This window comes from Chelonia mydas, chromosome 6 (assembly GCF_015237465.2).
Source record: "Chelonia mydas isolate rCheMyd1 chromosome 6, rCheMyd1.pri.v2, whole genome shotgun sequence".
Taxonomy (NCBI): Eukaryota; Metazoa; Chordata; order Testudines; family Cheloniidae; genus Chelonia; species Chelonia mydas.
In genome coordinates this window covers 20,823,292-20,848,764 of record NC_051246.2, presented here as the reverse complement: position 1 = coordinate 20,848,764, position 25,473 = coordinate 20,823,292, and the positions used below count along the sequence as shown (strand labels likewise).

Sequence of the window (25,473 nt, the reverse complement as noted above, 5' to 3'; positions counted from 1 at the left end):
GGGGAACAGGGGGGTTGAATGGGGGTGGGGTCCCGGGGGGCCAGTCAGGAAGGAGTGGGGGAGCTAGATGGGGCGGTGGAGGGCAGTCAGGGAGAGGGGTTCCAGGAACAGGGAGAAGGGGTGGTTGGATGGGGCAGGGGTCCCTGGGGGCAGTCAGGAAGGAGGGGGGGTTGGATGGGGCAGCAGGGGGCAGTCAGGGGCGGGGGTTCGGGGGACGGTCAGGGGACAGAGAGCAGGGGGATTGGAGGGGGCAGGAGTCCTGGGGGGGGCGTCAGGGGGCTAGAAGTGTGTCGGTGGGTCAGATAGGGAGCAGGGGCCAGGCCATGCCTGGCTGTTTGGGAAGGCACAGCCTCCCCTAACAAGCCCTCCATACGATTTCCGAAACCTGATGCGGCCCTCAGGCCAAAAAGTTTGCCCATCCACATCTCTATTGTTAATGTTCTCTTTTGCTGGACGTTTACTAGGCATCTGCTTTAAGTGTAAGGCTTTTTGCTGCACTGTTTGTTCGAGCACTGTAGGGACAAAACAGTTCTGTTTCTTTAAACAGGGAAGGGGAGGAGAAAGGAACTGAGCTGAGAGAGAGAGAGACAGGAAATAGGCAAGGAAGTCCTGCCAGGGACTACATTTAGAGAGTGAAACTTCTTGAATTTCATCAGTTTGTGGGGATTTGCCCACTCATTTTGAGAGGAAGAAAAGCTGATTATCATTCCAATGGAACCAGTGCTCTTCAGTGCTGCAGGGTGAGCTCAGCATGCAAAATATTTCACTTGGCTGAAATCATGTTAGAGCAGGGTTTTTGTTCTGTAAAGATCAGCGACATCTCCTCTTGAGAAACTGGGGTGGGGGAGGTGCATCTCTGCGGAGGTCTCTAGAGTCCCTCCTGCAGGGAGCAGAGGAGGTCTCAGGATTGTAGTCTTTCGTAGGTGTCTAAACCAGAAAGGAGAGGACTGGTCTGCCATTCCCTCTGTTTTTAGCAGCTGCGTGTGTGAGGGAGGAATCGAGACTGAGGAGGCGCTTGGGTGGGGCATGAGACAGAAGTGTGTGTGACAGAATGAAGAATGAGTCTGAGTGTAAGGTATGGGCTATAGATCAGAACTGTCCCGGGGGAGGTACCACCCTCCTGCCCATCATCAAGAACAGCTGAGAAAACCACAGGAGCCACTGGCCTGCTGTAGGGCACAGAGGGGCCATGAGGGAGCCTGGGGGATCTGTCCCTTTGCCAGGTGGAGACACATCCCCAGCCCTACTTCAGCTGTTTTGAAACTTCGGAGACTGGAACTGCTGTGGGCATCCTGTGGCTGTTTCCCCCCCTGGCTGCCCACAGGCTTTAGGGGTCGGGGGTTATCTCTGGGAAGAGAAGGCAGATTTGGGGATTGTTGCTAAGGAGGTTGTTTAGAGAGGAAATAGAAACCAAAGAAGGAGCTAACCGAGGTGCCCTCCTTTCCCCAATCCCAATTCTGGACTAAAAACTTCCTTTGCTGGAAATTCAGGCAGCTTTGAGACATAGATCCAAAACCCCCCCAGGAAAATCACTCTGTGAATTACACAGCATAGATCACATGCCATGACATTTATGGACACTTAAATATTAACAACTGCTGAAAACGTACAGACCCAGCCTTAACTCCCATTTGTACTGGTTTGTTTACATACATTACAGTCAGTGCATGAACTATGTAAGACAGGATTTAAAAAACAATCCATGTATATTTCAGTCATTTTGGGGCAGACACTTTGGTTTATGTCTACATCTCTGAGGCTCCACTGAAGGAGCTACATAATGTTATGACTGGTGACCATGTGTCACTCTTACTTGGGCTGTGTTTCTTGGTGAGCCAATGGGCTGCTGCTCTTGGGGGGGATGGATCAAATGGGGGTGTTTTTTGTTTTCATAAATTCATAGACTTTTAAGGCCAGAAGGGACCATTAGATCATCTGGTCTGACACCATTTGTTTGATTAAAGCAGATTTTCCAGAGAGGCCTCCAGCCTTGATCTGAAGACTGCAGGAGATGGAGAATCCACCATTTCCTTTGGTAGCTTGTTCCAATGGTTAATCACCCTCGCTGTTAGAAACTTGTGCTTTATTTCTAACTTGAATGTATCTGGCTTCAGTTTCCAATCACTGGTTCTTGCCATGATTTTGTCTGCTCTGTTATGCAAGTATTTTCTTTGTGGAGACAACTTTGGGAGAGAGGGAGCTCTGTGGTCAGCCTGAGAGTTTGCTCTCTGCCATGGACTCTGATTGAAGTCTGTTCTCTGGGAACTGGGCATTGGTGCTGGGCTGAGATTCCTGGAAGAAGGATTTGCCCCACCTGCTGTGTGACCGTCTCATGCCAGGACTGGTGTGCATGTGAAAATAAAACAAGTTACACTTAAAGTGTACCCAGACTTTGCATCACTGACTTCTTCTCTATCGGAAACTGACCTGCAAGACCCTGGACATCTGCTACTGTTTAGCAGAGAGATGACACTGGTGTCAGAAGTTGGGACAACAATAGCAACATAAGGCTGGATTATATTTCAGATCTGCACATGAAGAGAAATCATTATGGACCGTTACTGATTTAATCCGTTCAGTGACAAGGTTTGGGAGGAGAAATCTAGCCCCAAAATCAAGGTGCAAGGCTGCTGTGCAGCCCCCTGAATTTATGGACTGGGCTAGTCCACAGTCCACTTATAACCGTTGCACAAGGGCTACTCGATCAGCATGTACAGGGTTGAAAGTCAGGGGGAGTGGGAGGGAGCTAAAAACAGAGGGCGAGCTCCCCCTCCATGGCTGGTGAGCTGATTCTCTTCCTGGTTCAATATACTTTAGCTTCTGTACATCGGCATCTCTTGGAAGTTGGAATCTATGTGCCTGCCTGGGATGGATCTGCTAAACAAGAGACTAATTCCCATCTTCCCCTGCACATCCGCTTCCTCCTGGCCTGCAGGGAGACACCCAGAGGGAACTGCATACAAAGTGTTGCAGCAGAACGCAGGCCACTGCAGTGAAGCAGGGTGTGACTGTCACATATGTAGCCAGGATGAGGTCTGTGTGGGTCTTACGGGGAAGAGCAGAGAGGCTGAGCAGGGAACTAGGGCAGAGGAGTCCTAGTGAGAGATCCTGGCCTGAAAACCTGGAGACTGGGCTGCTGTGGGGAGGGCTCCCCAGGCACTAGGCCTGAAGAACCCTAAATCTAAAGTGGACTGTCCCAGGGACCCAAACAAGAACTACCATTGCTCACTTTGAACTCTTCAAGCCTCTGTAGCTAGGGTATTTGTAGCCTTTCCCTTTCTTGCCAGTTCCATAAAATACCCCTTCACTTAGCCATGTGTCTGAGTGGATATCGGGACCCACTGGGGCGAGCGCCTACAAGGCCCAGCTGCTGAAGTGCCTACAGTGCTTGCCTCCAAGTTGTGGTACACCTGGCATGCAACTGGTCCTCCGTGGGTTGGAGTACCCCAGCGCTGAGCAGCTGTAATAACTACATGCTAGTGTACACGTAGCCTGCTTTTAGGTGGAAAGTGCTAGAAGGCCAGGGCTGTATTTTCTAGCGCCCTGTCTTTAAGGTTTGGAACGATGCTGAGAGGTCAGGAGGACACGGCTGGGATGAGCAGGGTGTGGTGGCGTTTGGTGCTCCTGGGAGATGCTCCAGCAGAGGGGCCTGTGAAAGTTCTTCATTTGTTTGCTGGAGCCTGCAAAAAGTTGGATAAAATGCTCCAGTTTGAAATAGCACCTGGTCTGGGAGTGTAACCCATCAGCATGGACTTACTGTCCCTGCCACTGCCTCCCACCACAGAGCCTTCTTCATGGTGTGCATATATGTGGCTGTGGGAATTTGGCTAGCGTCAAACCCCCGTGCATGCTTAGCTGGTGCAGAAGATGACTCTCCTCCTAGGAAAGCTCTTGGTCCCAAGATACGTTGATGATTGAAGTATTAGAAATAAAGAGACAAAAAATGCTGTCTTGGAACGGTACCGTTTCAAGCTGCTCTGTATTTGGGCTGAATTCTTGTCAGTGGGGAATCACCATTAAATGGGTGTGTTTCTAATGGGGTTCTGTGGGGATCCGTTCTAGGCCTTACGTTCAATATTTTCATAAATGACCTGGAAGTGAATATAAAATCACAGCTGATTAAAAATTTGCAGATGAGCCAAAGATTGGAGTGGTGACTAATGATGAAGATAAGGTACTCGCACAGAGCAATCTGGGTTACTTGGTAAGCTGCGTCCATTCAAGCAAAGTGCATTTTAATACAGCCAAATGCCAGTTCACACATCGTGGATCAAAGAGTGCAGCCATGCCTACAAAATGGGGGTGGGGATCTGTATCCCAAAAGCAGTGACTCTGAGAAGGGTTTAGGGATCATAGAGAACAGACAACTCCACTTGAGCTCCCAGGCAGTGCTGTAGCAAAAAGGGCTAATGTGAGTCTTGGATGTCTGAACAGGGAGGTGATTTTACCTCTGTTTATGGTACTGGTGGGACTGATACTAGAAAATTGTGTACAGTTCTGCTGTCCATACTTTTAAGAGGATGTTGAAAATTTGGAGAGGATGCAGAGAAGAGCCACAAAAAATGATCTGAGGCCTCAGTGTACTTCGCTTAATTGAACAGGCCACGAGGTGACTTGATTATGGTGTTTAAAGTACCTTCATGGAGAGAAAATATCAGGCATTAAAGGACTCTAAACTAACTCTGGAAGGCATAACAAAAACCAGTGGCTGGAAGTTAAAGCCAGACAAATTTAAATGAGAAATAAGGCACAAATTTCTAACAGGGAGGGCAGTAACCATTAGAACAAGGTGATACTGTTCCTTAACAGTAGGCCTCTATGGGCTAGGTTGGGGCCTGGCTCCAGTAGAACACCCCAGGCTAGGGTTAGGGTTACCAAGAGTAGGGATCCCATGGATCAGGTTAGGCCTGAGGTTAGTAGGACTCCCCAAGCTAGGGTTATGGTTGCCAGGGGAGGAGGTCCCTGGGCTACAGTTAGGAGAGCAGCCAATAGGGATCCCCAGACTAGGGCTAAATTTACTACAGCTAGGGCTGCCTGGAGTAGGGTTAAGGCTTCGATGTGTAGGCCTTTCCAGGCTAGGTTTAGGCCTGCGGTGAGTAGGGCTTCCCAGGCTAGGCTTAGGGTGACCAAAAGTAAGGCTCCCTGGGGTCAGTTTAGGCCTGGTGTTGGTAGGAATCCTGGGCTCAGGGTTAGGATTGAACAAGTCTTGGGGTGCCTGGAGTCTGCCAACACTTTAGACTGTTAGGGCTCCTTGGCCTGGGTTAGAGTTACTAAGGGTAGGGCTCCCTGGGACAGCATTAGGGTAAATTATGGTAGGGTTACCATATTTGAACTTTCAAAAAAGAGAACACTTCATGGGGGGGCTAGCCCCGCCCTGCCCCCTAGCCACTCCCTCCCACTTCCCACCCCCTGACTGCCCCCCACAGAACCCCCAACCCATCCAACCCCCCCGATCCTTGTCCCCTGATCACCCCCTCCCAGGACCCCTGCCCCTAACCAACCCCCGGGACCTCACCCCCTATCTAAGCCTCCCTTCTCCTTGTCCCCGACTGCCCGCTCCTGAGACCCCCCAACCCTAACTGCCCCCCTAGAATCCCACCCCCTACCTGTCCCCTGACTACCCCGACTCCTATCCACCTGACAAATCCCCGGGACTCCCACACCTATCCAACTGCTCCCTGTCCCCTGACTGCCCCCCCAGAACCCCCGACCCATCCAACCCCCCCTGCCCCTGACTGCCCCTACCCCTCTCCACACCCCGCTCCCTGACAGGCCCCCCCTCTCCCAGAACCCCCAACCCATCCAACCCCCCCTGCCCCTGACTGCCCCTACCCCTCTCCACACCCCCGCCCCCTGACAGCCACCCCCCCCCCCGAAACTCCAACCCATCCAACCCCCCCTGCTCCCTGTCCCCTGACTGCCCCCCGGGATCCCATGCCCCTTCTCCAACTCCCCGGCCCTTTTACCGCGCCGCTTAGAGCAGCGCGTCTGGCTCCGTGCAGAGCCGCTGCCAGGTACGCTGCTGCGCTCCTCCACCCCGAACGCTGCTGGCGTGGCGCGCTGAGGCTGCAGGGGTGGGGCTCTGGCTGCTGGAGGCCCCGCTGCGAGCGGCTCAATCCTGCCCGGCCGCCCTGTCAGCCGCGTCACGCTCTGCATTGGGAGGGAAATCCCAGACCTTTTTAGATTTTTTACAAATTCCTCCTGGATGGCTATTTAAAAACCAAAAAGCCGGACATGCCCGGGAAAATCCAGACATATGGTAACCCTAATAATGATAGGCCTCTCCGGGCTAAGTTTAGGGCCCAGTAGGGCTTCCCAGGCTACTAAGGGTAGGGATCCCTGGGCTAGGATTAGGCCTGGGGCCTGTAGGGCTTCTTGGGCTAGGGTTAGGGCTACTAACAGTAGGCATCTCCACGGTGGGTTTAGGTCTGTGGTCAGTAGGGTTGTCTGTGTTAGGGTTATATGGATTAGGGATTGGGTCCCATAGGGATCCTCTGGATAAAGTAAGGTTAAAAAGCCCCTGTCTCCCTAGATTAGAGTTGGGGTTACTAAGTGGTTCCCCGGAGTAGGATTAGGTTAGTAAAGCTAAAGATCCCTGGGCTAGGTTTAGGCCTTTGGTCAGTAGGGATCGTCAGTCTAGGGTTATGGTTACAAACAGTAGGCTGTGACGTTATTGACTTGAACTGGGACCGTATAAAACATTGTTGCAACCAAGGTCCTGTAGTGGCACCAAATCTTATATAAAGGGGGTCAAATGAGGTGTCTAAGACAAGCTTATGGTTTGCTGGTTATGATTATACTATCTGTATATGTGTATGATTTTTATAGTTGAAGTTTTGAATATTGGCTCTATACTGTCTGTATTTCAAACTTATGCTATGCTTCTGGCTGACACCCCAGACAAGTTGGTGTCAGCTCTGCCTAGCCTGCTTGATGGCTCATTAAGGACCATCAGCGATACAATCCACCCATTGAGAGAAGGCAGATGCGCCTTGGGACTCAGCAAGGTATGCAAGGACATGCCTATGGACAGAACGCTGAGGTTTTTCTATGCCATGTGATGGATAGCTTGTCTTTGGAACAAAGAAAGAAAGACCACATGGCAAGAGAACATAAGGTCACATAGGCCTCTAAGGGTAGTGTTAGGCCTGGGATCGGTAGTGCTCCCCCGATTAGGGCTACTAAGGGTAGGGCTGTCTGTGCTAGGGTTTGGCGTATGGCTATTAGGTATCTGCGGACTAGGTTTAGCATTACTAAGGGTTGGGTTCCTGGGCTAGTGTTAGGCTTAGAAAGAGTAGGTCTCTCTGGGCCAGGGCTGATAGGGTTCCCCAGGCTAGAGTTGGGTTACAAGGGGTAGGTCTCAGACGGTTATAAAGGGTAGGGTTCACTGGGCCAGGGTTATTCCTGTGGCGGGTAGAGCTCCTCAGGCTAGGGATAGGCCTCAGTGGATAGCAGGGGGCTGGGGTTTGGGTTAGAAGGGCTCCCAGGGTCAGACTTGGGCCTGGAGCTGGTAGGGCTCCCTGGTTTAGGGTTACCAAGTATAGGGTTCTCTGGGCTAGGATTAGTTCTCAGACTGGTCGGGCTCCCTGAGCTAGGGTTAGGGATACAAAGTGTAGGGCTTCCCAGTCTAGGGTTAGGCCTGGAGCCAGTATGGCTCCCTGAGTTAGGTTTAAGTTTGGAGAGGATAGGGCCTCCCAGCTGGGGTTACGTCTAGGGGCTGTACGGTTTCCTGGGCTAGTGTTAGGGTTATGGGGAGAGGGTTCTACGAGCTAGCGTTAGGCCTCAGGCTGGTAGAGCATCCCATGATATGGTTAGGCTTATAAAGGGTACAGCTCCTCCAGCTAGGGTTAGGCCAGCATACTAGGTGGCAAAATGCTTATCTATCCAGTTAGAGATGCCAACGACATGGGTTTGGGGTGAGCCCCTTCCTTCCCTCAGAGACAAGCTCCTAAGTTGGGCTTCAGGGAGGTGCCTATCTCTGCTTAGAGATCCACGAATGGGAGTCAGGCAGTTCAGGCACCTAAGAAGTTTCTTGAGGGAGTTAGTTAGGTGCCTGCCTTGCTTTACATAGAACAACCAGAGGAGGAAGTGGTGCTGTCTATCTTATAACTTTTAGGGTAGTGGTTAGAGCACTTATCTGGGATGTGTGAAACCCAGGTTCCTTTCCACCCTCTTTGTGAGAGGGGGAGTAAAGATTTGAACAGTGTCTCCCATCTGTCAGGAGAACACTCTAACTACTGAGCTATGGAATATTCTGAGGGGTCTTTCTCTCTATCTCTCCTCTTGAAGCTGTTCCACAGTGGATAAATAATGAGTGATTAGGACTGGGGGTCTCCAATCTCCTAGGTGGGTGCCCTAACCACAGAGCCATTCACAGTTGCTCTCTCTGGCCCAATGACTGTTCCACTGTTGATACATACTTAAATAGTCAATAGTGATTTTGGGTGCCCAACTTGAGATATATGACAAGATCCTAATTTTCAGAAAGTACTACCCTCTGAAAATCAGGACCCTTCAATGTGTCCCAATTATGCTTTCAAAAATCACTGGTTACTTTGAAAATCTTGTCCTCAGAGCCTAAAAAACCAGGATATTACAATATTGACTTTCTCCGGCTAAGCATGGCAACAGAGCAGTGCCTGGCCTCATTTGTTGCAGAAGCTGGAATTTGTATTGTGAACGAAGCATTTTATTATAGGAAGAGAAAAGATGATGTCATGGTTAAGGCAGCTGAATGCTGTCTTGGAAAGCTAGATTATATCCCTGCCTCTGACAGAATTGCCATGTGAGGCCAGCAAGTCATTTTAAATCAAAGTGCTCACAGCTGGCCATAAATTGTGTCAGGTTTCAGAGTAACAGCCGTGTTAGTCTGTATTCGCAAAAAGAAAAGGAGTACTTGTGGCACCTTACAGACTAACCAATTTATTTGAGCATAAGCTTTCGTGAGCTACAGCTCACTTCATCGGATGCATAAATTGTGTGTCCCTCATTTTCTGGGTGTCCGGCATGAGGCACCTGGACCAGTTTTACAGAAGTGCTCAGCCCTCACAATTACATCTGAAGTCGACTGGAGCTGTACTTTGAATGTATGAAGTGCTGTACAATGCTCTGTACTTTGGAAAAATCAGGCCCTAGGTGTCCCGAGCTGAACAACTAAAATTAATGGATACTCCTGACAGTCTAATCTCTCTGTGCTTCAGTTCCCCAGTTGTAAAATGAGGATAATAATAACCCCTCACCTCACAGGAGAGTTGCGAAGATAAATTAATTCATGTTTTTAATTCCTCAGATACAAAGGTGAGAGCACCATAGAAACACCCAGAAAGAAATTAATTCTGAATGGGGTGTGTTGCATAAGGCCTGAGGCCACACATTGATTCAGGAGGATAAAAATAAATACTAACTAACTGCCTGCTCACTTAATGAGGCACAGGTCCCGTGGAAAGACTAAAGACTGTATCGTGGTGCACTTGCCCAAGGGAGCAGGATTCAGGTGGCACAGCCAGCCTTAGTTCTGGCATTTCCTAACTTTTGGTTGCTTGACTTTGCAACCGTAATGTTCTTTAACGTAGGTTTTTTTGAGGTGTAAGAGCCATTTCTAAAGGAGATGTCCTGGGGAGTTTGTCTGGGCTAAAGGCTGCAGTAGGAGACTAAGCCGAGATAGGGACCATAGCATCCATGTCGCTTTCCTCAACAGATGGATGTCTCTAGGGCAACACTTATGATAGTCACTCTGTGTGCAGGGCTGATGCAAGCAAATCTAGGCCCCCTGTGACCCCACTCTTTAGGGACCCATATATATATATATATATATGGTGGGTGAAAGACCATATGCACAGAATAGTTATCGATGGCTTGCTATCAAACAGGGTGGGCGTATCATAGGAGTCAGTCCTGGGTCCAGTACCAGTTAATATTTTCATTAATGACTTGGATAACGAAGTGGATGAAGTGCCTTATGAAATCTGTGGATGACACCATGGCTAGAGGGGTGGCAAGCACTTTGGAGGACAGGATTAGAATTCAAAATCACCTTGCCAATTTGGAGAATTCATCTGAAATCAACAAGATGAAATTCAGTAAAGACAAGCACAAAGTAGTACGCTGAGGAAGGAAAAATCAAATGCACAGCTACAAAATGGGAAATGACTGGCTACGTGGTAATGGGGTTACAGTGGATCACAAATTGAATATCAGTCAGCAATGTGATGCAGTTTAGAAAAAGGCTAATATGTTTCTGGGGTGTATTAACAGGCGTGTCACATGCAAACCAGGGGGGAGGTAGCTGTTCTGCTGTACTTGGCACTTAGGAGGCTTCAGATGGAGCGCTGTGAACAGCTGTGGATGCCACATTTTAGGAAAGATGTGGCTAAACTGGAGAGGTTCCAGAGGAGAGCAACAAAAATGATAAAAGGTTTACAAAACCTGAGCTATGAGGAAAGGCTAAAAAAACTCTGGATGTTTCAGGCTGGTCAACGCTGAGAAATGAGGTTGACCCAGCTACATTGCATGGGGTGTGACAAATCCACACCCCTGAACGATGTAGTTAAGCCGACCTAACCCCAGATGTAGACCAGCACGAGGTCAAGGAAAGAATTCTTCCATCGACCTAGCTATCCTCTCTCAAGGAGTGGATTTACTACAGCGACGGGAGCCTCCTCTAGTCATTGTAGATAGTGTTTAAACCGAAGCGCTGCAGCTGTGCCACTGTAGCATTTTAAGTGTAGACATAGTCTTGGTCTTGAGAAAAGAAGTCTGGGGGGGGGGGGAGGGGGACCTGATAACAATCTTCAAATTATTAAGGGCTGTTATAAAGGGAACAGAGATCAATTGTACTCCCTGTCCACTGAAGGTAGGACAGGTAATAATGGGCCTAATCTGCAGCAAGGGAGATTTAGGTTAGATATTGGGAAAAACTCTCTAATTATAAGGGTTGTTAAACTCTGGAATAGGCCTCCAGGGGAGGTTGTGGAATCCTTGTCATTGGAGGCTTTGAAGAACAGATCAGACAAATGCTTGCAGGGATGGTCTAGGTTTATTGGTCCTGCCTCAGTGCAGGGGGCTGGACTAGATGACCTCTCAAGATCCCTTTGCAGCCCTACATTTGAGGTTTTTAAGGTCAGGCTTGACAAAGCCCTGGCTGGGATGATTTAGTTGGGGATTGGTCCTGCTTTGAGCAGGGGGTTGGACTAGATGACCTCCTGAGGTCCCTTCCAACCCTGATATTCTAGGATTTGTATGATTCTATGATATGGGCCACCTCGTTGCATTCTTCCCAGACCCTGTGTCGTTTCCAAGACGTGAACCGTCCTTTGGCCAGATCCGCAGCTGGTGTCATCGAGGATGGCTCATTGACATCCACAGAGCTGTGCTGACCTATGCCTACAGAGGATCTGGTACCTTGTCGTAAAACCAGGCAGAAACCACCCTCTGTGCTTCCATCTTAAAAGGGTTGGGGCTAGCAGATCCCTTGTCACCATTTTTCTCATTTCTCTGCTGAAATGAATGGCTGATGTCCTGTTTCCACTTTTCCATTGGGACATGGGCTTTGGGGAGCTGCAAATGAATATAACAAACTTGAGAAATTCTCAAAATAAGAACACAAAGCCTCAAATGGTGCCACTGGGGTGTGAGTTAGTGGGGTGGGGGTTTTGCACCCCAAGTGCAATTGCTATTTGATCTTCGAGGGAATAAAGGGGATTGCCCCAGAAAGACAGCGGTGATAAAGAATCTCACAGGGGTGTATCAGCAATGCCTCCTCCCTCCCTCCATTTATCAAGCAGCAACTTCTTCCTGAGTCACTGGGAAAGTGACTTGTAAAGCTGTTCCAGGTTCACTTTTTCAGCTTATGCTATTCCTGGCCCATGAAGGTCCACTTCTGGTTCCTTTATTTTTTTCCAAACCCCTGTTTCTCATGCTGTTTTAAAACTAAAAATAGTGGTAATGTTCCACCTCAGGAAAACACGAGTGAGAAGGACTTCAGCCCCACCGTCTGCTGAGATCATTGAGCAAATACTCAGTCATGGCCCTTTTTATAGGTTGTTTGTTTTGATTAGACTTGCTACTTGCTTGGTTAAAGCTACTACATTATTTTCTCCCAACGCAGAATATGAGGGGAGGTGAAAAAAGATGAACAAGTCCATGGAGTCTGTGGTGTAAATAGATCACTGGAAAAGTTGTGCCAGTTGTTGATGCCAAAGGGGTGGAGCCAAACGACAAACTTCCAGAAGGAATAAAAACCAACAAAAGGTTTTATATCTATAAAAAATCACCAGGAAGGTTTAGAACCTTGCTTGCTGTCCTATGAGGAACTGTTCTAGAAATTCAAAAAGCTTTGAAGATTAGCTTTAACTGGAGATGCTTCTGTTTCTCTTTGTTGTGGAAATAAACTTTGAGCAAATTCCCTGTTCTTCTTTCTAGATGCCCTGTGCATCTGTGATGGAGCATCAAGAAGACTAAGAGAAACAACTCTAATTAGGGACATCCGTTATTGTTTGCAGTAGCTTTCTGGCGAATGGTAAGTACGTCACTCTCTTGGGATGGGCTAATTTTGATCGGAACTAGTTAGTTTATAGGTTCAGGTTGTGGGGCCTGATCACTGTCAGAAATTAGCACAGGTACCTTTCACCTGGTGTGCTCTGCTATGCAAAAAACCTCCTGAGGTCATCACAAGCTAGCACGGGGTCTCAGTACACGGGGCCTGATTCCCCAGGGCTGTGATGTGCAGATTCCAGACTGAGTGGTTGTTTTCTGAAATGTAATTAATTTAGGGGATCCCAACCTTGCATTTTGAAATTCATTTGGGTGATAATTACTATTATTATTATTTTATTTTATTATAGCACCTTTCATCCTAAAACCTCAACAGGCTTTACCAATGCTGGCTAAGCTGCACAACAGCCCTGTGAGTTTGAGGAGTATGATTATCTCTATTCTACAGATGGAGAGACTGAGGCACAGAGAGACCAAGTCCAGTGAGTCATTTATGAGGAAAAGCACCCAGGAGTTATGTGCCCCGGTGATCTACTCTCGCCACTAGATCGCACTTGCTTTCTCTACCATATCACTTATTAATAATGGGACTTTTCATTATATTTTAGCTCATTTCCTGATATCCAGTGATGGGAAACCAAAGCAGCAGAATCAGTGATCTGCTCGTACATGCCCTTGACAACCTTTCTCAGGGAGACTTCAAAAGATTTAAAGACAAACTATCACACTCTGCCCTTAAGGGGAAAGGTAACATCCCTCAAGGTTGTCTGGACAATGCCGACAGGACAGATACGAAGAACCTCCTGATGAAATTCTATGGTGGAGAGGCTGCAGTAGATGTAACCATAGACGTTTTCACTCAGATCAATCTCCGAGATTCTGCTGCTAAACTCAAAGAAGGAAAAGAGAAAGGTAAGAAACCTATAGCCACTTTAAAACCTGGGAGTCTCCTCCTGCAATATGCCCCAGGCCAGCAGCAATAGAAGCAGAAGGAGAAACAACAGGCTGATGGCACAAATGGCAAATTCTAAATCTCAGCAGGAAGCCAGGGGACAATAAGCAGGGATGCCAGTGGTGGGCCAGATGCTCAAACTTTATCTCCAAGGCTGTTTTTCATTAAGGAAACAAATTCAGTGCAATACAAACAGCCAGGTAGCCAGCAAACCTAGAGAGCTGCGGTTCCAAAGACTCCAGGCCGCTTTTCAGTGTCCCACAGGACTGTAAGAGCCAGTGGGGAGCCACTCTTTAGCGCAGCAATGTTAGAATCCATGTGCTCTGTGATGGAGCTAAACTCAACCCTGTTACAGTCATTCCTGTTCCTCTCCCCTGTTCCCCACGGTGACAGTGGAGCTCAGCTGGGTTGGTTCTGCCCGGGGTCCCTGGGATGGAACGCTCCAGGGCTGGCAGCGGGGCTCTCCCTAGAGGCCTTTGGAACTCTCTGACCTGGACAGTCCCCCAGGGGGAGAGTTTAGCTGCCTCCAGAGCACAATGCAGGGAGCATTTTGTTGGTTTAGTCTGTGAGCTCTTTCAGGCAGAATTTGTCTTTTTCTTATGTATGTGCACAGAACCTAGTACAATGGGGCCCTGATCACCAACTGGGGCTCTAGATCCTACCAGCACATAGTAATATACTATAGGTTTTAGTTTACTTTTGACGAGCATCTGTTAATAACTAAGTTAGGGGAATAAAATAGCCTCTTTCCTCCCCACAAAAGATAAAGTAAATTGTTTTCAAACTTATTTTTGTAAAATAACATCTGATTGGGCAATGAGCATTATATGAATAATTGAATATAGTAAATACTATACTATCCTCCAAACCAGTAGTTCCATCTTGATTATAATTGTCCCAAATAAAAATCTCTCTGCTTCCCTCTGTGTCTGTCTTAGTTCCCTAGGTTTGGAAAGGCTCTCATGAACCATCTAGTCCACCTCCTGCACTAGGGCAGAATTGACGTGGGCCCTTTAATTGTTCAGCCTAATCTGCTTAGGAACATGGCTGCTTGGAAGAAGACTCCCTCTCTTTACAAATGCGCCTGAATAACTCTGCCCCAATTTAAGTTGTTCTGTTTTCCTGATGATGTAGCCTGCTCATTACGTAAAGTGCCGACCAATCCAGAACAGAAACAGACAGAGAGAGGTCACACAAACACAACGCCTCTTGCTGTATTCCACAAACAGAACTTCATAAAGTGACTGATAACTACATGGGAAATTACCTAAGAACATTGGGTTCCTGCTTTTTCATTTGGATCCTTTGCTGGAACAAACCCCTTTCCAGATCATACTTTTAGCACAGGGTTTCCTTATTATTTTCTAGTCTAGGGAATATCATGAATTCAGCAGTAAGGCTACCTACTGCCAAAGGCAACAGATTTCAGTGGTGACTGTGGTAATAGCACTGGAGGTGAAGAGCATTCCCTATGGTTTAATGGGCAGCAGCCAGCATCAGTCCCCAGGAAATGCCTTTGTGTTGCTGCTGAAATACTTTAAGACAAAACAAGACAAATGCACACAAAGGGGGGAGAAAAGCATAGCAAAGGGAAAATGCAGGCCCCCTCTCTGGTGCTGACTTTCACTTCCAGCATCACTGCTGGGGACTCACAGGCCCAGCACATGGTCTGATCAGACACTCCAAGACCCGGCAAATTTTTACCAGAGTCAGGCTGTTTAAGGCATTGCCTTTGTCTCCCTTTGTGGTTTGGACTCACAGAAGTGTTCTAAAAGATGGAGTTGTCTTGGCTGGCTAAGCCATGAACTTACTGGACAGTAGGTATAAAGGGAAAGACTGGGAAGGAAAATGACACACCAGGGAGGGGGTGACAGGAGGAACCCCAAGCTGACATGCCAAGGTGGTGGTCAGGATTTAGCCAGTGGAGACAATGATGTCATTTGAGTCCCTCCCTCTGGCTCGGGCTGGTCAGGATGGCTTTCAGGCTCAGGATGACGAAGGTCCAACAGTGTCAGGGTGGATCATGGGAAATTACAAGGATGGCAGCCATGATGGTAAAGATCCATACGTCCCACTGCCCTGTTTAGTGACACCCCTCTGCCCCAGGATAAAGAGTGCTCAAAACGGGGAGCAACCTCATGCCAGCAAAATCAACTGACCACAACGCCAGTTGGCCATTTCAATTATAAACACTTCCTCCCATGTCTAGAGTCTCTCACCTCTGTTGTCATGCCAACCTGTCCTTTACCAGGAGCGTTGCAGGCCCCTGAGCACCGGTCTTCTCGACTGTAAACACTCCAGTTGTACCAGCCATTCTATTTTAAACTCTGGCCGACTTTTACAAACAATTCTATATAATGGGCTGAGTGGGACTCTTGTTACCGGGGCAACTTCTAATACAGACATGGGCACAACATCCCTCTGGGTCAGTGCTGAGCCAATGCACCAGCCTGGTGCCAGAGGATGTTCTGCAGCTAGGGGCACCATCTCCTAAGCAAGGACGATAACTGGAGGCATCCAATTGTGGTCAATAAAGACACTATGACACCTTTATTCAAACCCAAGTGCCTTGGGCAAATTCTAGTTTATGAAGTTACATTTTCTCCACCTGAATTCCTAGCACTGTTTCAATTGCACTTTGTACATTAACTTGTTGTATAGTGTTGCTATGCACTGATAAACAGTTGCCAGGTTTGTCCCAAGAAGTGGCTGCTTTACAGTGGGGAGTAAAGTGATAACCACAGTCCTTACTCACATAAATCATTTCATTGGGACAATTTTATATGAGTTAGGGCTGCAGAATCAGGCCCATAGTAAAATGATTTCTGGATTCTCTGAGGACAGGTGCAATATCAGTTTCAGGTACCATTATTATTTGTGTTATTGTAACAGATCAAGTCTTTTCTCAGAGCTTCTGGTTCAATACTTCTAATGCCTCATGTACTGATTTAGGTTACAGGAAGAAGTATAAAGAAGATGTTAAAAACAAGTATGAAGTCATACAAAACATGACAAGTCTTACTACTGACAATGTGATTCTAAACAGAAGATATCCGAAGCTGATTATTCTAGACGACCCTCATCATGCAAAGGAGAGAGAACATGAAATAATGGCCATGAGTCGGAGAGACAAAGAAATCAAGACTAAACAAGCTTGTTCTGTAGTTACGATAGACACCCTATTTACACGTGATAAACAAGGACAAACACCACAAATTGTTGTGCTGCTGGGAGCTGCAGGGATTGGGAAAACGATGACATCAAGAAAGATTATGTACGATTGGGCAGCTGGGGAACTCTATAAGAAAAAATTTGATTATGTTTTCTACATAAACTGCAGAGAAACAAACCTTATTGAGCAGGGAAGTGTGGTTGACATGATTTTTAAAAATTGGCCGAATACAAATGCACCAGTTAATGAGATTTTGATGAAGCCAGAAAAACTCTTGTTCATAATTGATGGTTTTGATGAACTGAGATTCTCTTTTGATCAGACAGAAAATCTGTGCTCTGATCCCTGGGAGAAGAAGCCAGTGGAAATCATACTGAGCAGTTTATTCAGGAAAAAGATTCTTCCCCAATCCTATTTGCTAATCACCTCAAGACCGACTGCTCTGGAGAAACTCTTGCAGTGTTTGGAATGTTCACGTTATGCAGAGATCCAGGGGTTTTCTGAAGCCGACAGGAAAGAATATTTCCACAAGTTCTTTGGAAACAAGGAACAAGCAAGACAAGCTTTACAATTTGTGAAAGCAAATGACATTCTCTTCACTATGTGCTTTATTCCCATCATGTGTTGGATCATCTGCACTGTTGTGAAACAACAGTTTGAAAAAGGTGAGGATCTTGCACAAACTTCAAAGTCAGTCACTGGAGTGTACATGCTCTATCTTTCCAGTTTAGTGAAGCCTGTCAGCAGCAATTTGAAGCAACACATGCAAGCTAACCTGCGGGGACTTTGTTCTTTAGCTGCTTATGGCGTCTGGAAACGGAAGATACTGTTTGAGGAAGCAGAACTCAAGAAGTTTGGCTTAAATCAAACTGACTCTTTTCCCCTGTCTTTGAACAAGGACATTTTTCAAAAAGACATTGACTGTGTGAATGCCTACAGCTTCATTCACTTAAGCTTTCAGGAGTTTTTTGCAGCTTTGTTTTATTTGCTGGAGGAAGATGAAGAAACAATGGAAGATTCAGGGACTCCCAAGAAAGATGTGAAAACATTATTAGAAAACTATGGAAACTCTAGAAATTACTTAATGTTAACAGTGCGATTCCTGTTTGGTCTCTTAAATGAAGAAAGAATGCAAATCATGGAGGAAAAATTTTCCTGTAAAATTTCACCTAAAATTAAGCCAGATTTGCTGAAGTGGGTTCAAACAAACCAACAAAAATATTTACCTTTGTCCAATGTGCATCAGGAGACACGTCATATTTATAACCTTGAGGAGTTTCACTGCATGTTTGAGATGTATGAAGAAAACTTTGTGAGAAGTGCATTGGATCAATTGACTGCACTAACATTAAATTCAAATAAACTCACCCAAATGGATCAAATGGCTTTTTCATTCTGTATAAAAAATTGTCATCGACTGGAGTCACTTTGCATATCTTGCTGTACATTTGCTTTTGAAGACCATGGGGAAGACATGCTTCCAAGACGACAGAAGTGGCTATATCAGTAAGTATCACCTGAGGTCAGAAATCTGTAGTTTAATTAACAGATAAAACATTATTTTTCTTGCGTTTTGACAACTTTGCAAAGTCCATCATTGTGGCGCAATGACACTACAAAGAAACAGGGAATATCTATGCCCTCAGTGTAAAACTATGTTCTTCTCCTCAATAAAGGCAGAAAAAATAAGTCATTATCTTCTTCAGATTCTCTTTATCCAAACTCAGCTGTCCTTCCTGTTCTAAATTTCACTAAACACTGAATTTCAAGGACAGGCGTTTCTGCCTATACTCAGTGAATGTCTGAAAAAGAACATTCCCCTTGCAAAACAGAACACCCACCAACCCCTGCCGTCACACACAGTAGCTGGGTAAACCTCATTGCTGACTTCCAGGTTGATGGTGCAAATTGCTCTTTCATAGTTTGGGTGCTGTCCTCAGAGTGCTCAGTGGCCAGGAACTGTTGGGACCAAATGACAGTGGGTTGCTCTGTACTTGTTTGTCATTTTAGGGCGTTGTTCTCAGACTACTACAGTTGATTTGAGCAGTACCCTCATTGGCATTGTGTGCTGCAGGCTTTCATCTCGGCTTTAAATCTAGTTGAACCACTTCAAGCAAAACTATAAGCTTTAAATATTGCTCTGAAATGGCCAAAGTGCAGAACGGCCCATAGTCAGTCTGTGCAGCACCTCAGCATGCAACAATCTGAGAATGGACGCCCAAGACTGTGAAGAAAACGTCCTGTGCTACTAAGAGCTTGTCTATGCTATGCCACTGGAGCAAAATTGGTATAGTTCATCACTACAACACTGGCAGAGTAGAATCATAGATACAGAGAGCTGGAAGGGACCTTTAGGGGTCATCTAGTCCCCTGTGCTGAGGCAGGACCAAATAAACCTAGACCATCCCTGGCAGGTGTTTGTCCAACCTCTCCTTGGAAACTTCCAAGATCTGTCACACGTTTCTGCACAATAAGTGCAACATCATGCTTTTTTTCTCTTTTTTTTAAACTGAAAGTGCCACCAAATACCCTGTAGCGTAGGGGAAGGTGCACAGAGATAGCAGCTAAGAGCACAGGAGTCCTAATCCCCACCTTCTACTGGCTGCTCTAATATTGCTGTGTGCATCACAACCGTTTTTAACAACGGCCCTTAGGGGAGGTGAACTATCACGCATCCATTTCACAGCTAAGATAACTGAGGTTGGACAAGGCCAAAGCGGGCAGAGCTGGGAGTGGAACCCACATGTAAGATGACAGACACTCGTCTGCCTTGCAGGTGAAATGGGCCAAAATCTCTCCTTGCGTGATGCACATCCACACAGTGTAGATGTTTGCTCCTCTCCAGAGACTACGGCACATAGAAGTTTGAGTCTGTCACTGCATCTGTGCTAACAGTAGTCATACTTTAGGTCAAGGGTAGTTCATTATTTTTTGTCAAGGTCCAAATTTCCTGGTCTAGGTCCAGACTCCAGAGAAAATAATAAAAAGTATAATGATAATATGTAAATAAAAAGATTTTCAGAAAGCCTTTGACAAGGTCCCTCACCAAAGGCTCTTAAGCAAAGTAAGCTGTCATGGGATAAGAGGGAAGGTCCTCTCATGGATTGATAACTGGTTAAAAGATAGGAAACAAAGGGTAGGAATAAATGGTCAGTTTTCAGAATGGAGAGAGGTAAATAGTGGTGTCCCCCAGGGATCTGTACTGTGGCCAGTCTTGGTCAACATATTCACAAATGATGTGGAAAAAAGGGTAAAGAATGAGGTGGCAAAATTTGCAAATGATACAAAACTACTCAAGATAAGTCCCAGGCAGACTGCGAAGAGCTACAAAAGGATCTCTCAAAACTAGGTGACTGGACAACAAAATGGCGGATGAAATTCAATATTGATAAATGCAAAGTAATGCGCACTGGAAAACATAATCCCAACTATACATATAAAACGATGGGGTATAAATTAGCTGTTACCACTCAAGAAAGAGATCTTGGAGTCATTGTAGATAGTTCTCTGAAAACATCCACTCAATGTGCAGCGGCCGTCAAAAAAGCGAACAGAATGTTGGGAATCATTAAGAAAGGGATAGATAATAAGACAGAAGATATCATATTGCCTCTATATAAATCCCTGGTATGCCCACATCTTGAATAGTGTATGCAGACGTGGTTGCCCTGTCTCAAAAAAGATATATTGGAATTGGAAAAGGTTCAGAAAAGGGCAACAAAAATTATTAGGGATATGGAACGGCTTCCGAATGAGGAGAGATTAATAAGACTGGGACTTTTCAGCTTGGAAAAGAGACGACTAAGGGGGGATATGATTGAGGCCTATAAAATCATGACTGGTGTTGAGAAAGTAAATAAGGAAGTGCTATTTACTCCTTCTCATAACACAAGAACTAGGGGTCACCAAATGAAATTAATAGGCAGTAGGTTTAAAACAAACAAAAGGAAGTATTTTTTCACACAACGCACAGTCAACCTGTGGAACTCTTTGCTCGAGGATGTTGTGAAGGCCAAGACTATAACAGGGTTCAAAAAAGAACTAGATAAATTCATGGAGGATAGGCCCATCAATGGCTATTAGCCAGGATGGGCAGGGTTGGTGTCCCTAGCCTTTGTTTGCTAGAAGCTGGGAATGAGCAACAGGGAATGGATCATTTGATTACCTGTTCTGTTCATTCCCTCTGGGGCACCTGGCATTAGCTACTGTCGGAAGACAGGATATTGGGCTAGATGGACGTTTGGTCTGACCCAGTAGGGCCATTCTTATGTTCTTTTGTTCAAAAGCATCTGGCCATCCGGATTTGGCCGGCAGTCTGCCTGTTGACTACCACTGCTTTAGGTCAAGTGGTACAAGCTCATGTTTTCAGAGAGAAATTCCAGGTTTGTTCCCAGCAGACACCCAAAAAACGGGTATTGTTGTACTTAGATTTGCTATATCTAAGTAGACTATAGTAGACCCAGACCCAGGAACAGAACCCAGTCTAACAATTCTGCCCCCCAGTGTTCTAATGCTAATTCACACCTGGCTGCCGAGCTCTCTCTGACCCGTTCCTCATACATAGGCTTGGCAGAATTTGATTTTTATCTTGTATAGTTTTGATGGATAATATCAATGTTTATTTGTAAGCTTTTTAAATGTTCATCAGTTTAAGTTTTCAGAGTTGCGCAAAATATGTGTTTTAAGCATTATTATTATTATTTTTTTTTTAGATTTTGATCAATTTAAATGTTCAGAGTTGTGGATATTATGAGAAGGGAGTTAGACAATAATTATTTAATGACAATAGATGGTGAGATTAAAAAAGTTAAACCTGTATAACCGTTGAAGCACAAATTGTTAAAATCACATATCAAAATATACAGAGTAAATATCTTTAAATCAAACTCTGCAGCATTTTTCTTACTTGGCCTATCTGTAAATTTCTATTATTATGGATGGAAATATTTTTCATCGGTTTGCGTGTGTATGGTGAAATCAGTGTTGTTGCAGCTGTGTTGGTTCCAGGATATGAGCGAGACATGGTGGGTGAGGTCACATGTTTTATTAGACCAACTTCTGTTGATGGAAGGGACAAGCTTTGACCTGAACAAAGCACGTCACGTCTGGGGAAGGTAGCCAGAGTATTGTAGCTGAAATACAAGCTGGGACAGTTGGTTAAGCATAAGGGGTTCACATATGTTATAAGAGACCACTTCAAATGAAATGGGCAATTAACAGCCCTGACATCGTAGGACGGAGGAGGATTAATAGGGGTACGGTGTGTTACACATTGTTGTAATGACCGATATAACCAGGGTGAAATTGATGTTTGCCGACATTTACTGTTAAAAATCGAATCCCTCTATAGGCGTACCCACAGGAATTAATGGTATTTCTTCCCCAAGAGTTTTTTTTCCTAGCACTGAGGTGGTAGAGGTCTGGGCTTTGCATCTTAAGGTTGTGATTGGGTGATACCCCATATGGGAGAAAACCATAAGTTAGTGTTAGGATTCTGGATTAATTGTTTAAATGATTTTTTTTTGTTGCAAAATATGATATTTGGAGGTGAATTTGGGATGTTGCTTATAATTATTTGCTGTATCTTAAGTGTATTTTGGTTAACAGGTGTTGTCCCTTAGAGAACAGGGTGGGGCATTTTGTAGGGTTTATCTGAAGGACACGGATAGCAGCATGCAGAGGATGTTGCTGGTGTATGCAGAAAGTGGGAGTCTCTGCCGTGCCAGCTCCAGAAAGGTGGTCACTAGATTTAATAAACATTTCTTCCAGAAAACAAGCTTTGAGATCTATGGATGCAAAGTGCTGTATGAGCGCTAGGTACTGTTTTATTGAAAGGGAAATGGACCTGAGGAGAAGGGAGAGCTGGAGGAGACAGATGAGGGAAGGAGTGACAATGGCACAAAGATAGCTCAGGAGCTGGGATGCCGGAACAAATAGAGGGATAGAAGGAGGAGAGCAGAGCCAATGACTGTGCCACCCAAAATATCAAATCTGTATCATTATCTGCTTATTAGAGCTGGGCTAACAATTAATAATTGTCTCTTTTCCCCACCACAGATTGTTTGAACAATATATGTGTTAAAATGTATTAGTTCAAAATTATTAATTTTGATTGGACACCTGGTTCATCTCACAGGCTTCTGTTCTGTGAATGGATGAGCATAAATATTAGAACCAGAATTCCAATATGAAAGCTCAGGATTACAAATTCTGATTTTTTCTTCCATGCAAACATTTTGTAATATTCATGGTTTCAGCAACATTCCTGTCTGTAAACTTGTTTGCTAGAATATTTGTAGAGCATGAACAGTAAAACTGTGTGAACACAATGGAAGTAAATTTACTTTAAAGTTCATCAGAATATTCTTTAATTTTTGTACTGTTCCCCCTGAACTATTTTTTAGGGAGATGCTGCCTTAAAATTAACTTGCCCTCTTGTACTCTTTGGGGTCAGGAACTAATAAACCACCATTTCTAGTTACGTATAGGGATGTAAATTCACAAAGTTTACACAATACTGAGTGATAGCCACCATATGTAAAATTATAAACAAATACTCAGATTATTGGTTTTTATCTTTATGGGTAAATTAACACTCCTGGTTAAATTAAATAGGAATGAACGTGTTTATCTCCAGAAATGATGCAACGATTACTGCCCAACATGAAAACATGTAAACACTGGAGACATTCCCATTTGTGGGAGTCTATAGAATTTTATTTAACTGCGCAAAGGACCAGCATTGTAGAAGTCCAAAAAATGAATGGATTACACTTAGTAGAACCTATTCTATTTGTGTAGCTAAAGTACATCGTAATGTATTATACATACACTGTTTGGAGGTATTTACAATGAACTGAAACTGTAGATCAACTCATACCCAGTGTATGATCACGCCATTCAAAGGGGTGTTTTAATGTTCAGGAAATAGAATTAAAATCTGTCCCGAGATGACAGCATAGAACATTTCTATTCTCTCTTTTTAGGATACAGCATTGGGATGAGCCGAAGCATTCGCCTATTTATCTGCTCTGTCGAGTTTTGAAGGATCCAAACTGTAAATTAAAGAAACTAAAGTAAGTAGCTGTATTTTTCTCCTTTTAAACATCCCATTATTATTGATGTTATCATGGAAATTCTACACCAGTGCAGCCCTCTTTGCCGGGGCAGGTGTAATGACCGTATATAACTGTCTAGCTGCTAAGAAATCTGTTTAAATTTCCCGTCAGTTTGCATGGGATTGCTTTAGTTTCAGCCTAGCAGTTTAATTATATTTAACCCAGCTACCAACCAACAGATGAGCAGGAGAGACTGAGGTAAGCCGTGTATGCAGGGGAAATGACTTAAGGTCAGAGAAGACTCAAAAGGCAAGAAAGATTATTTGAGCTATTTTAATCATAGGTATTTCTAAGGTGCCTGTTATCAGGGTATCTAATCACTGTCCATGTCTGTTTATTTAACATTCATGTATTCCCATCTGGCCTAACTTCTCCCTGATTCAAACGTGGGGTGTTTTGGGGGGTGGGGTTTTCATCTCCTTTTCTATTTCTGTGCCATCCCAAGCCCATCTTTTTTTTTTTTTTTTTCTATTTCTTTCTTTTTCTTCATTTTACTCTCTCATCTCTCACCATCTCACACTGACTCTGGTGTTGTTACTAGCAAAGAGACGATCTTGCATTTTGCTCGGGACATGGCCAGGCCAGGGCTCGGTCTGATCCCCTCTGACAAGGGGTTCTAGCTGTGGAAAACATTCTGCTCCTACACCCAAGAGTCTGAACCTGGGTTCCTCCAGCAGTTTTACAGAGTGATGAGTGGATAAGCAGTCTCTGCGACTGTCTATGCTAGAGAATAGCATCAGTGCATCTTCCTAACACACCTGTAACATTGCACGTCCACACACATGCGTGCTTACAACAGTGCACAATGGATGACATCACCGTCTATGTTTAACCTTGCTCAGAGCCAGTGCAATTGCATCATGGCCACTACCATGCCCCTCTGCACTGTTTCAACACACTGGCAGAGCAGCTGCAGTGGTGCAATGAGTCTTCTCCCGGTGCAGTTCCACACTGCCACTGCCCATCCGTTTGTGACAGCTTTGACAGCTTGGAGTTATTGGGCTCAACGTAGGGGTGTCTGGGTGAAATTCAATAGCCTGTGCATGCGGCAGGTCAGACCAGATGATCTAACGGTCCCTTCTGGCCTTACACTCTATGAAACTGGCCCCGTCAGCTGTCAAGCGGCTCATCAGAAAACCTCATAATTTTGATAAAAATGGACAAACTGTTTCCTTTTCCAGCCAACTCTGCCACTCGTACCTCTGCTGCATGCCATCCCCACAGCAGCTGAGGGGAGACTGCCAGGTCTCTGCTCGGCCTGGCCCTAATGCCATCCCCCATCCTTCGGATTAACAAAGATATAGCATTGCATTTCTCATTCGAACGTTTGAATTTCAAAACCGTGTCAACTTAAAAAAAACCCACAAAACCCCCTCTGTTTGCTTGGTCCCTTGGGGCTTCTTCTGAAAAACATAAAAGGCAAAATCTGTGGTTCGTGAGCACTGCCGTGGTGCATATGTGCACACTGCAAGACACTGATTTTTACTGACGGTTGCCCTGGCTGTGCATTCACTGCCTCAATAGCAGCTTCCATGCTCATGCGTTCTGCAAAAGAGAACACCGAGCTGGATAATTACGTAATGAAAGAACCCTGGATAAAGAAAAGTTGGTCCCCAAAGTGGGGAGAATGTGAATTCATGGCAGAAATTAGTTTGGGAATCTCAGCTGGAACATCATATCCCCTATTTAGCACATGGTGCAGTAGAGGAACTCCCAGAGTACTTGCAGGTCATTGCTGT

General features: G+C 45.4%; 2 protein-coding genes across 9 annotated transcripts in view; both read left to right on the top strand.

Moving 5' to 3' along the window:
- LOC102943481 (NACHT, LRR and PYD domains-containing protein 3) overlaps positions 1 to 25,473 on the top strand; it is a 509,145-nt gene that overhangs the window by 65,841 nt on the left and 417,831 nt on the right. The gene's annotated exons all lie outside the window — the stretch shown is intronic.
- The window catches only part of LOC102941014 (NACHT, LRR and PYD domains-containing protein 3), a 64,315-nt gene continuing 39,397 nt past the window's right edge, over positions 556 to 25,473 (top strand). For 3 of the 8 annotated variants that reach the window (XM_043549320.1, XM_043549323.1, XM_043549322.1), the window contains exons 1-5: positions 587 to 740; positions 12,421 to 12,517; positions 13,101 to 13,404; positions 16,397 to 18,122; positions 23,603 to 23,692. In XM_043549320.1, coding sequence (XP_043405255.1) covers positions 13,122 to 13,404; positions 16,397 to 18,122; positions 23,603 to 23,692 — 2,099 coding nt within the window. In that variant the 5' untranslated portion in view covers positions 587 to 740; positions 12,421 to 12,517; positions 13,101 to 13,121. Of the gene's footprint in view, positions 741 to 1,967; positions 2,036 to 12,420; positions 12,518 to 13,100; positions 13,405 to 16,396; positions 18,123 to 23,602; positions 23,693 to 25,473 lie in introns of all 8 variants that reach the window. The other 5 variants (XM_043549321.1, XM_037899488.2, XM_037899487.2 and 2 more) reach the window with 4 other exon arrangements.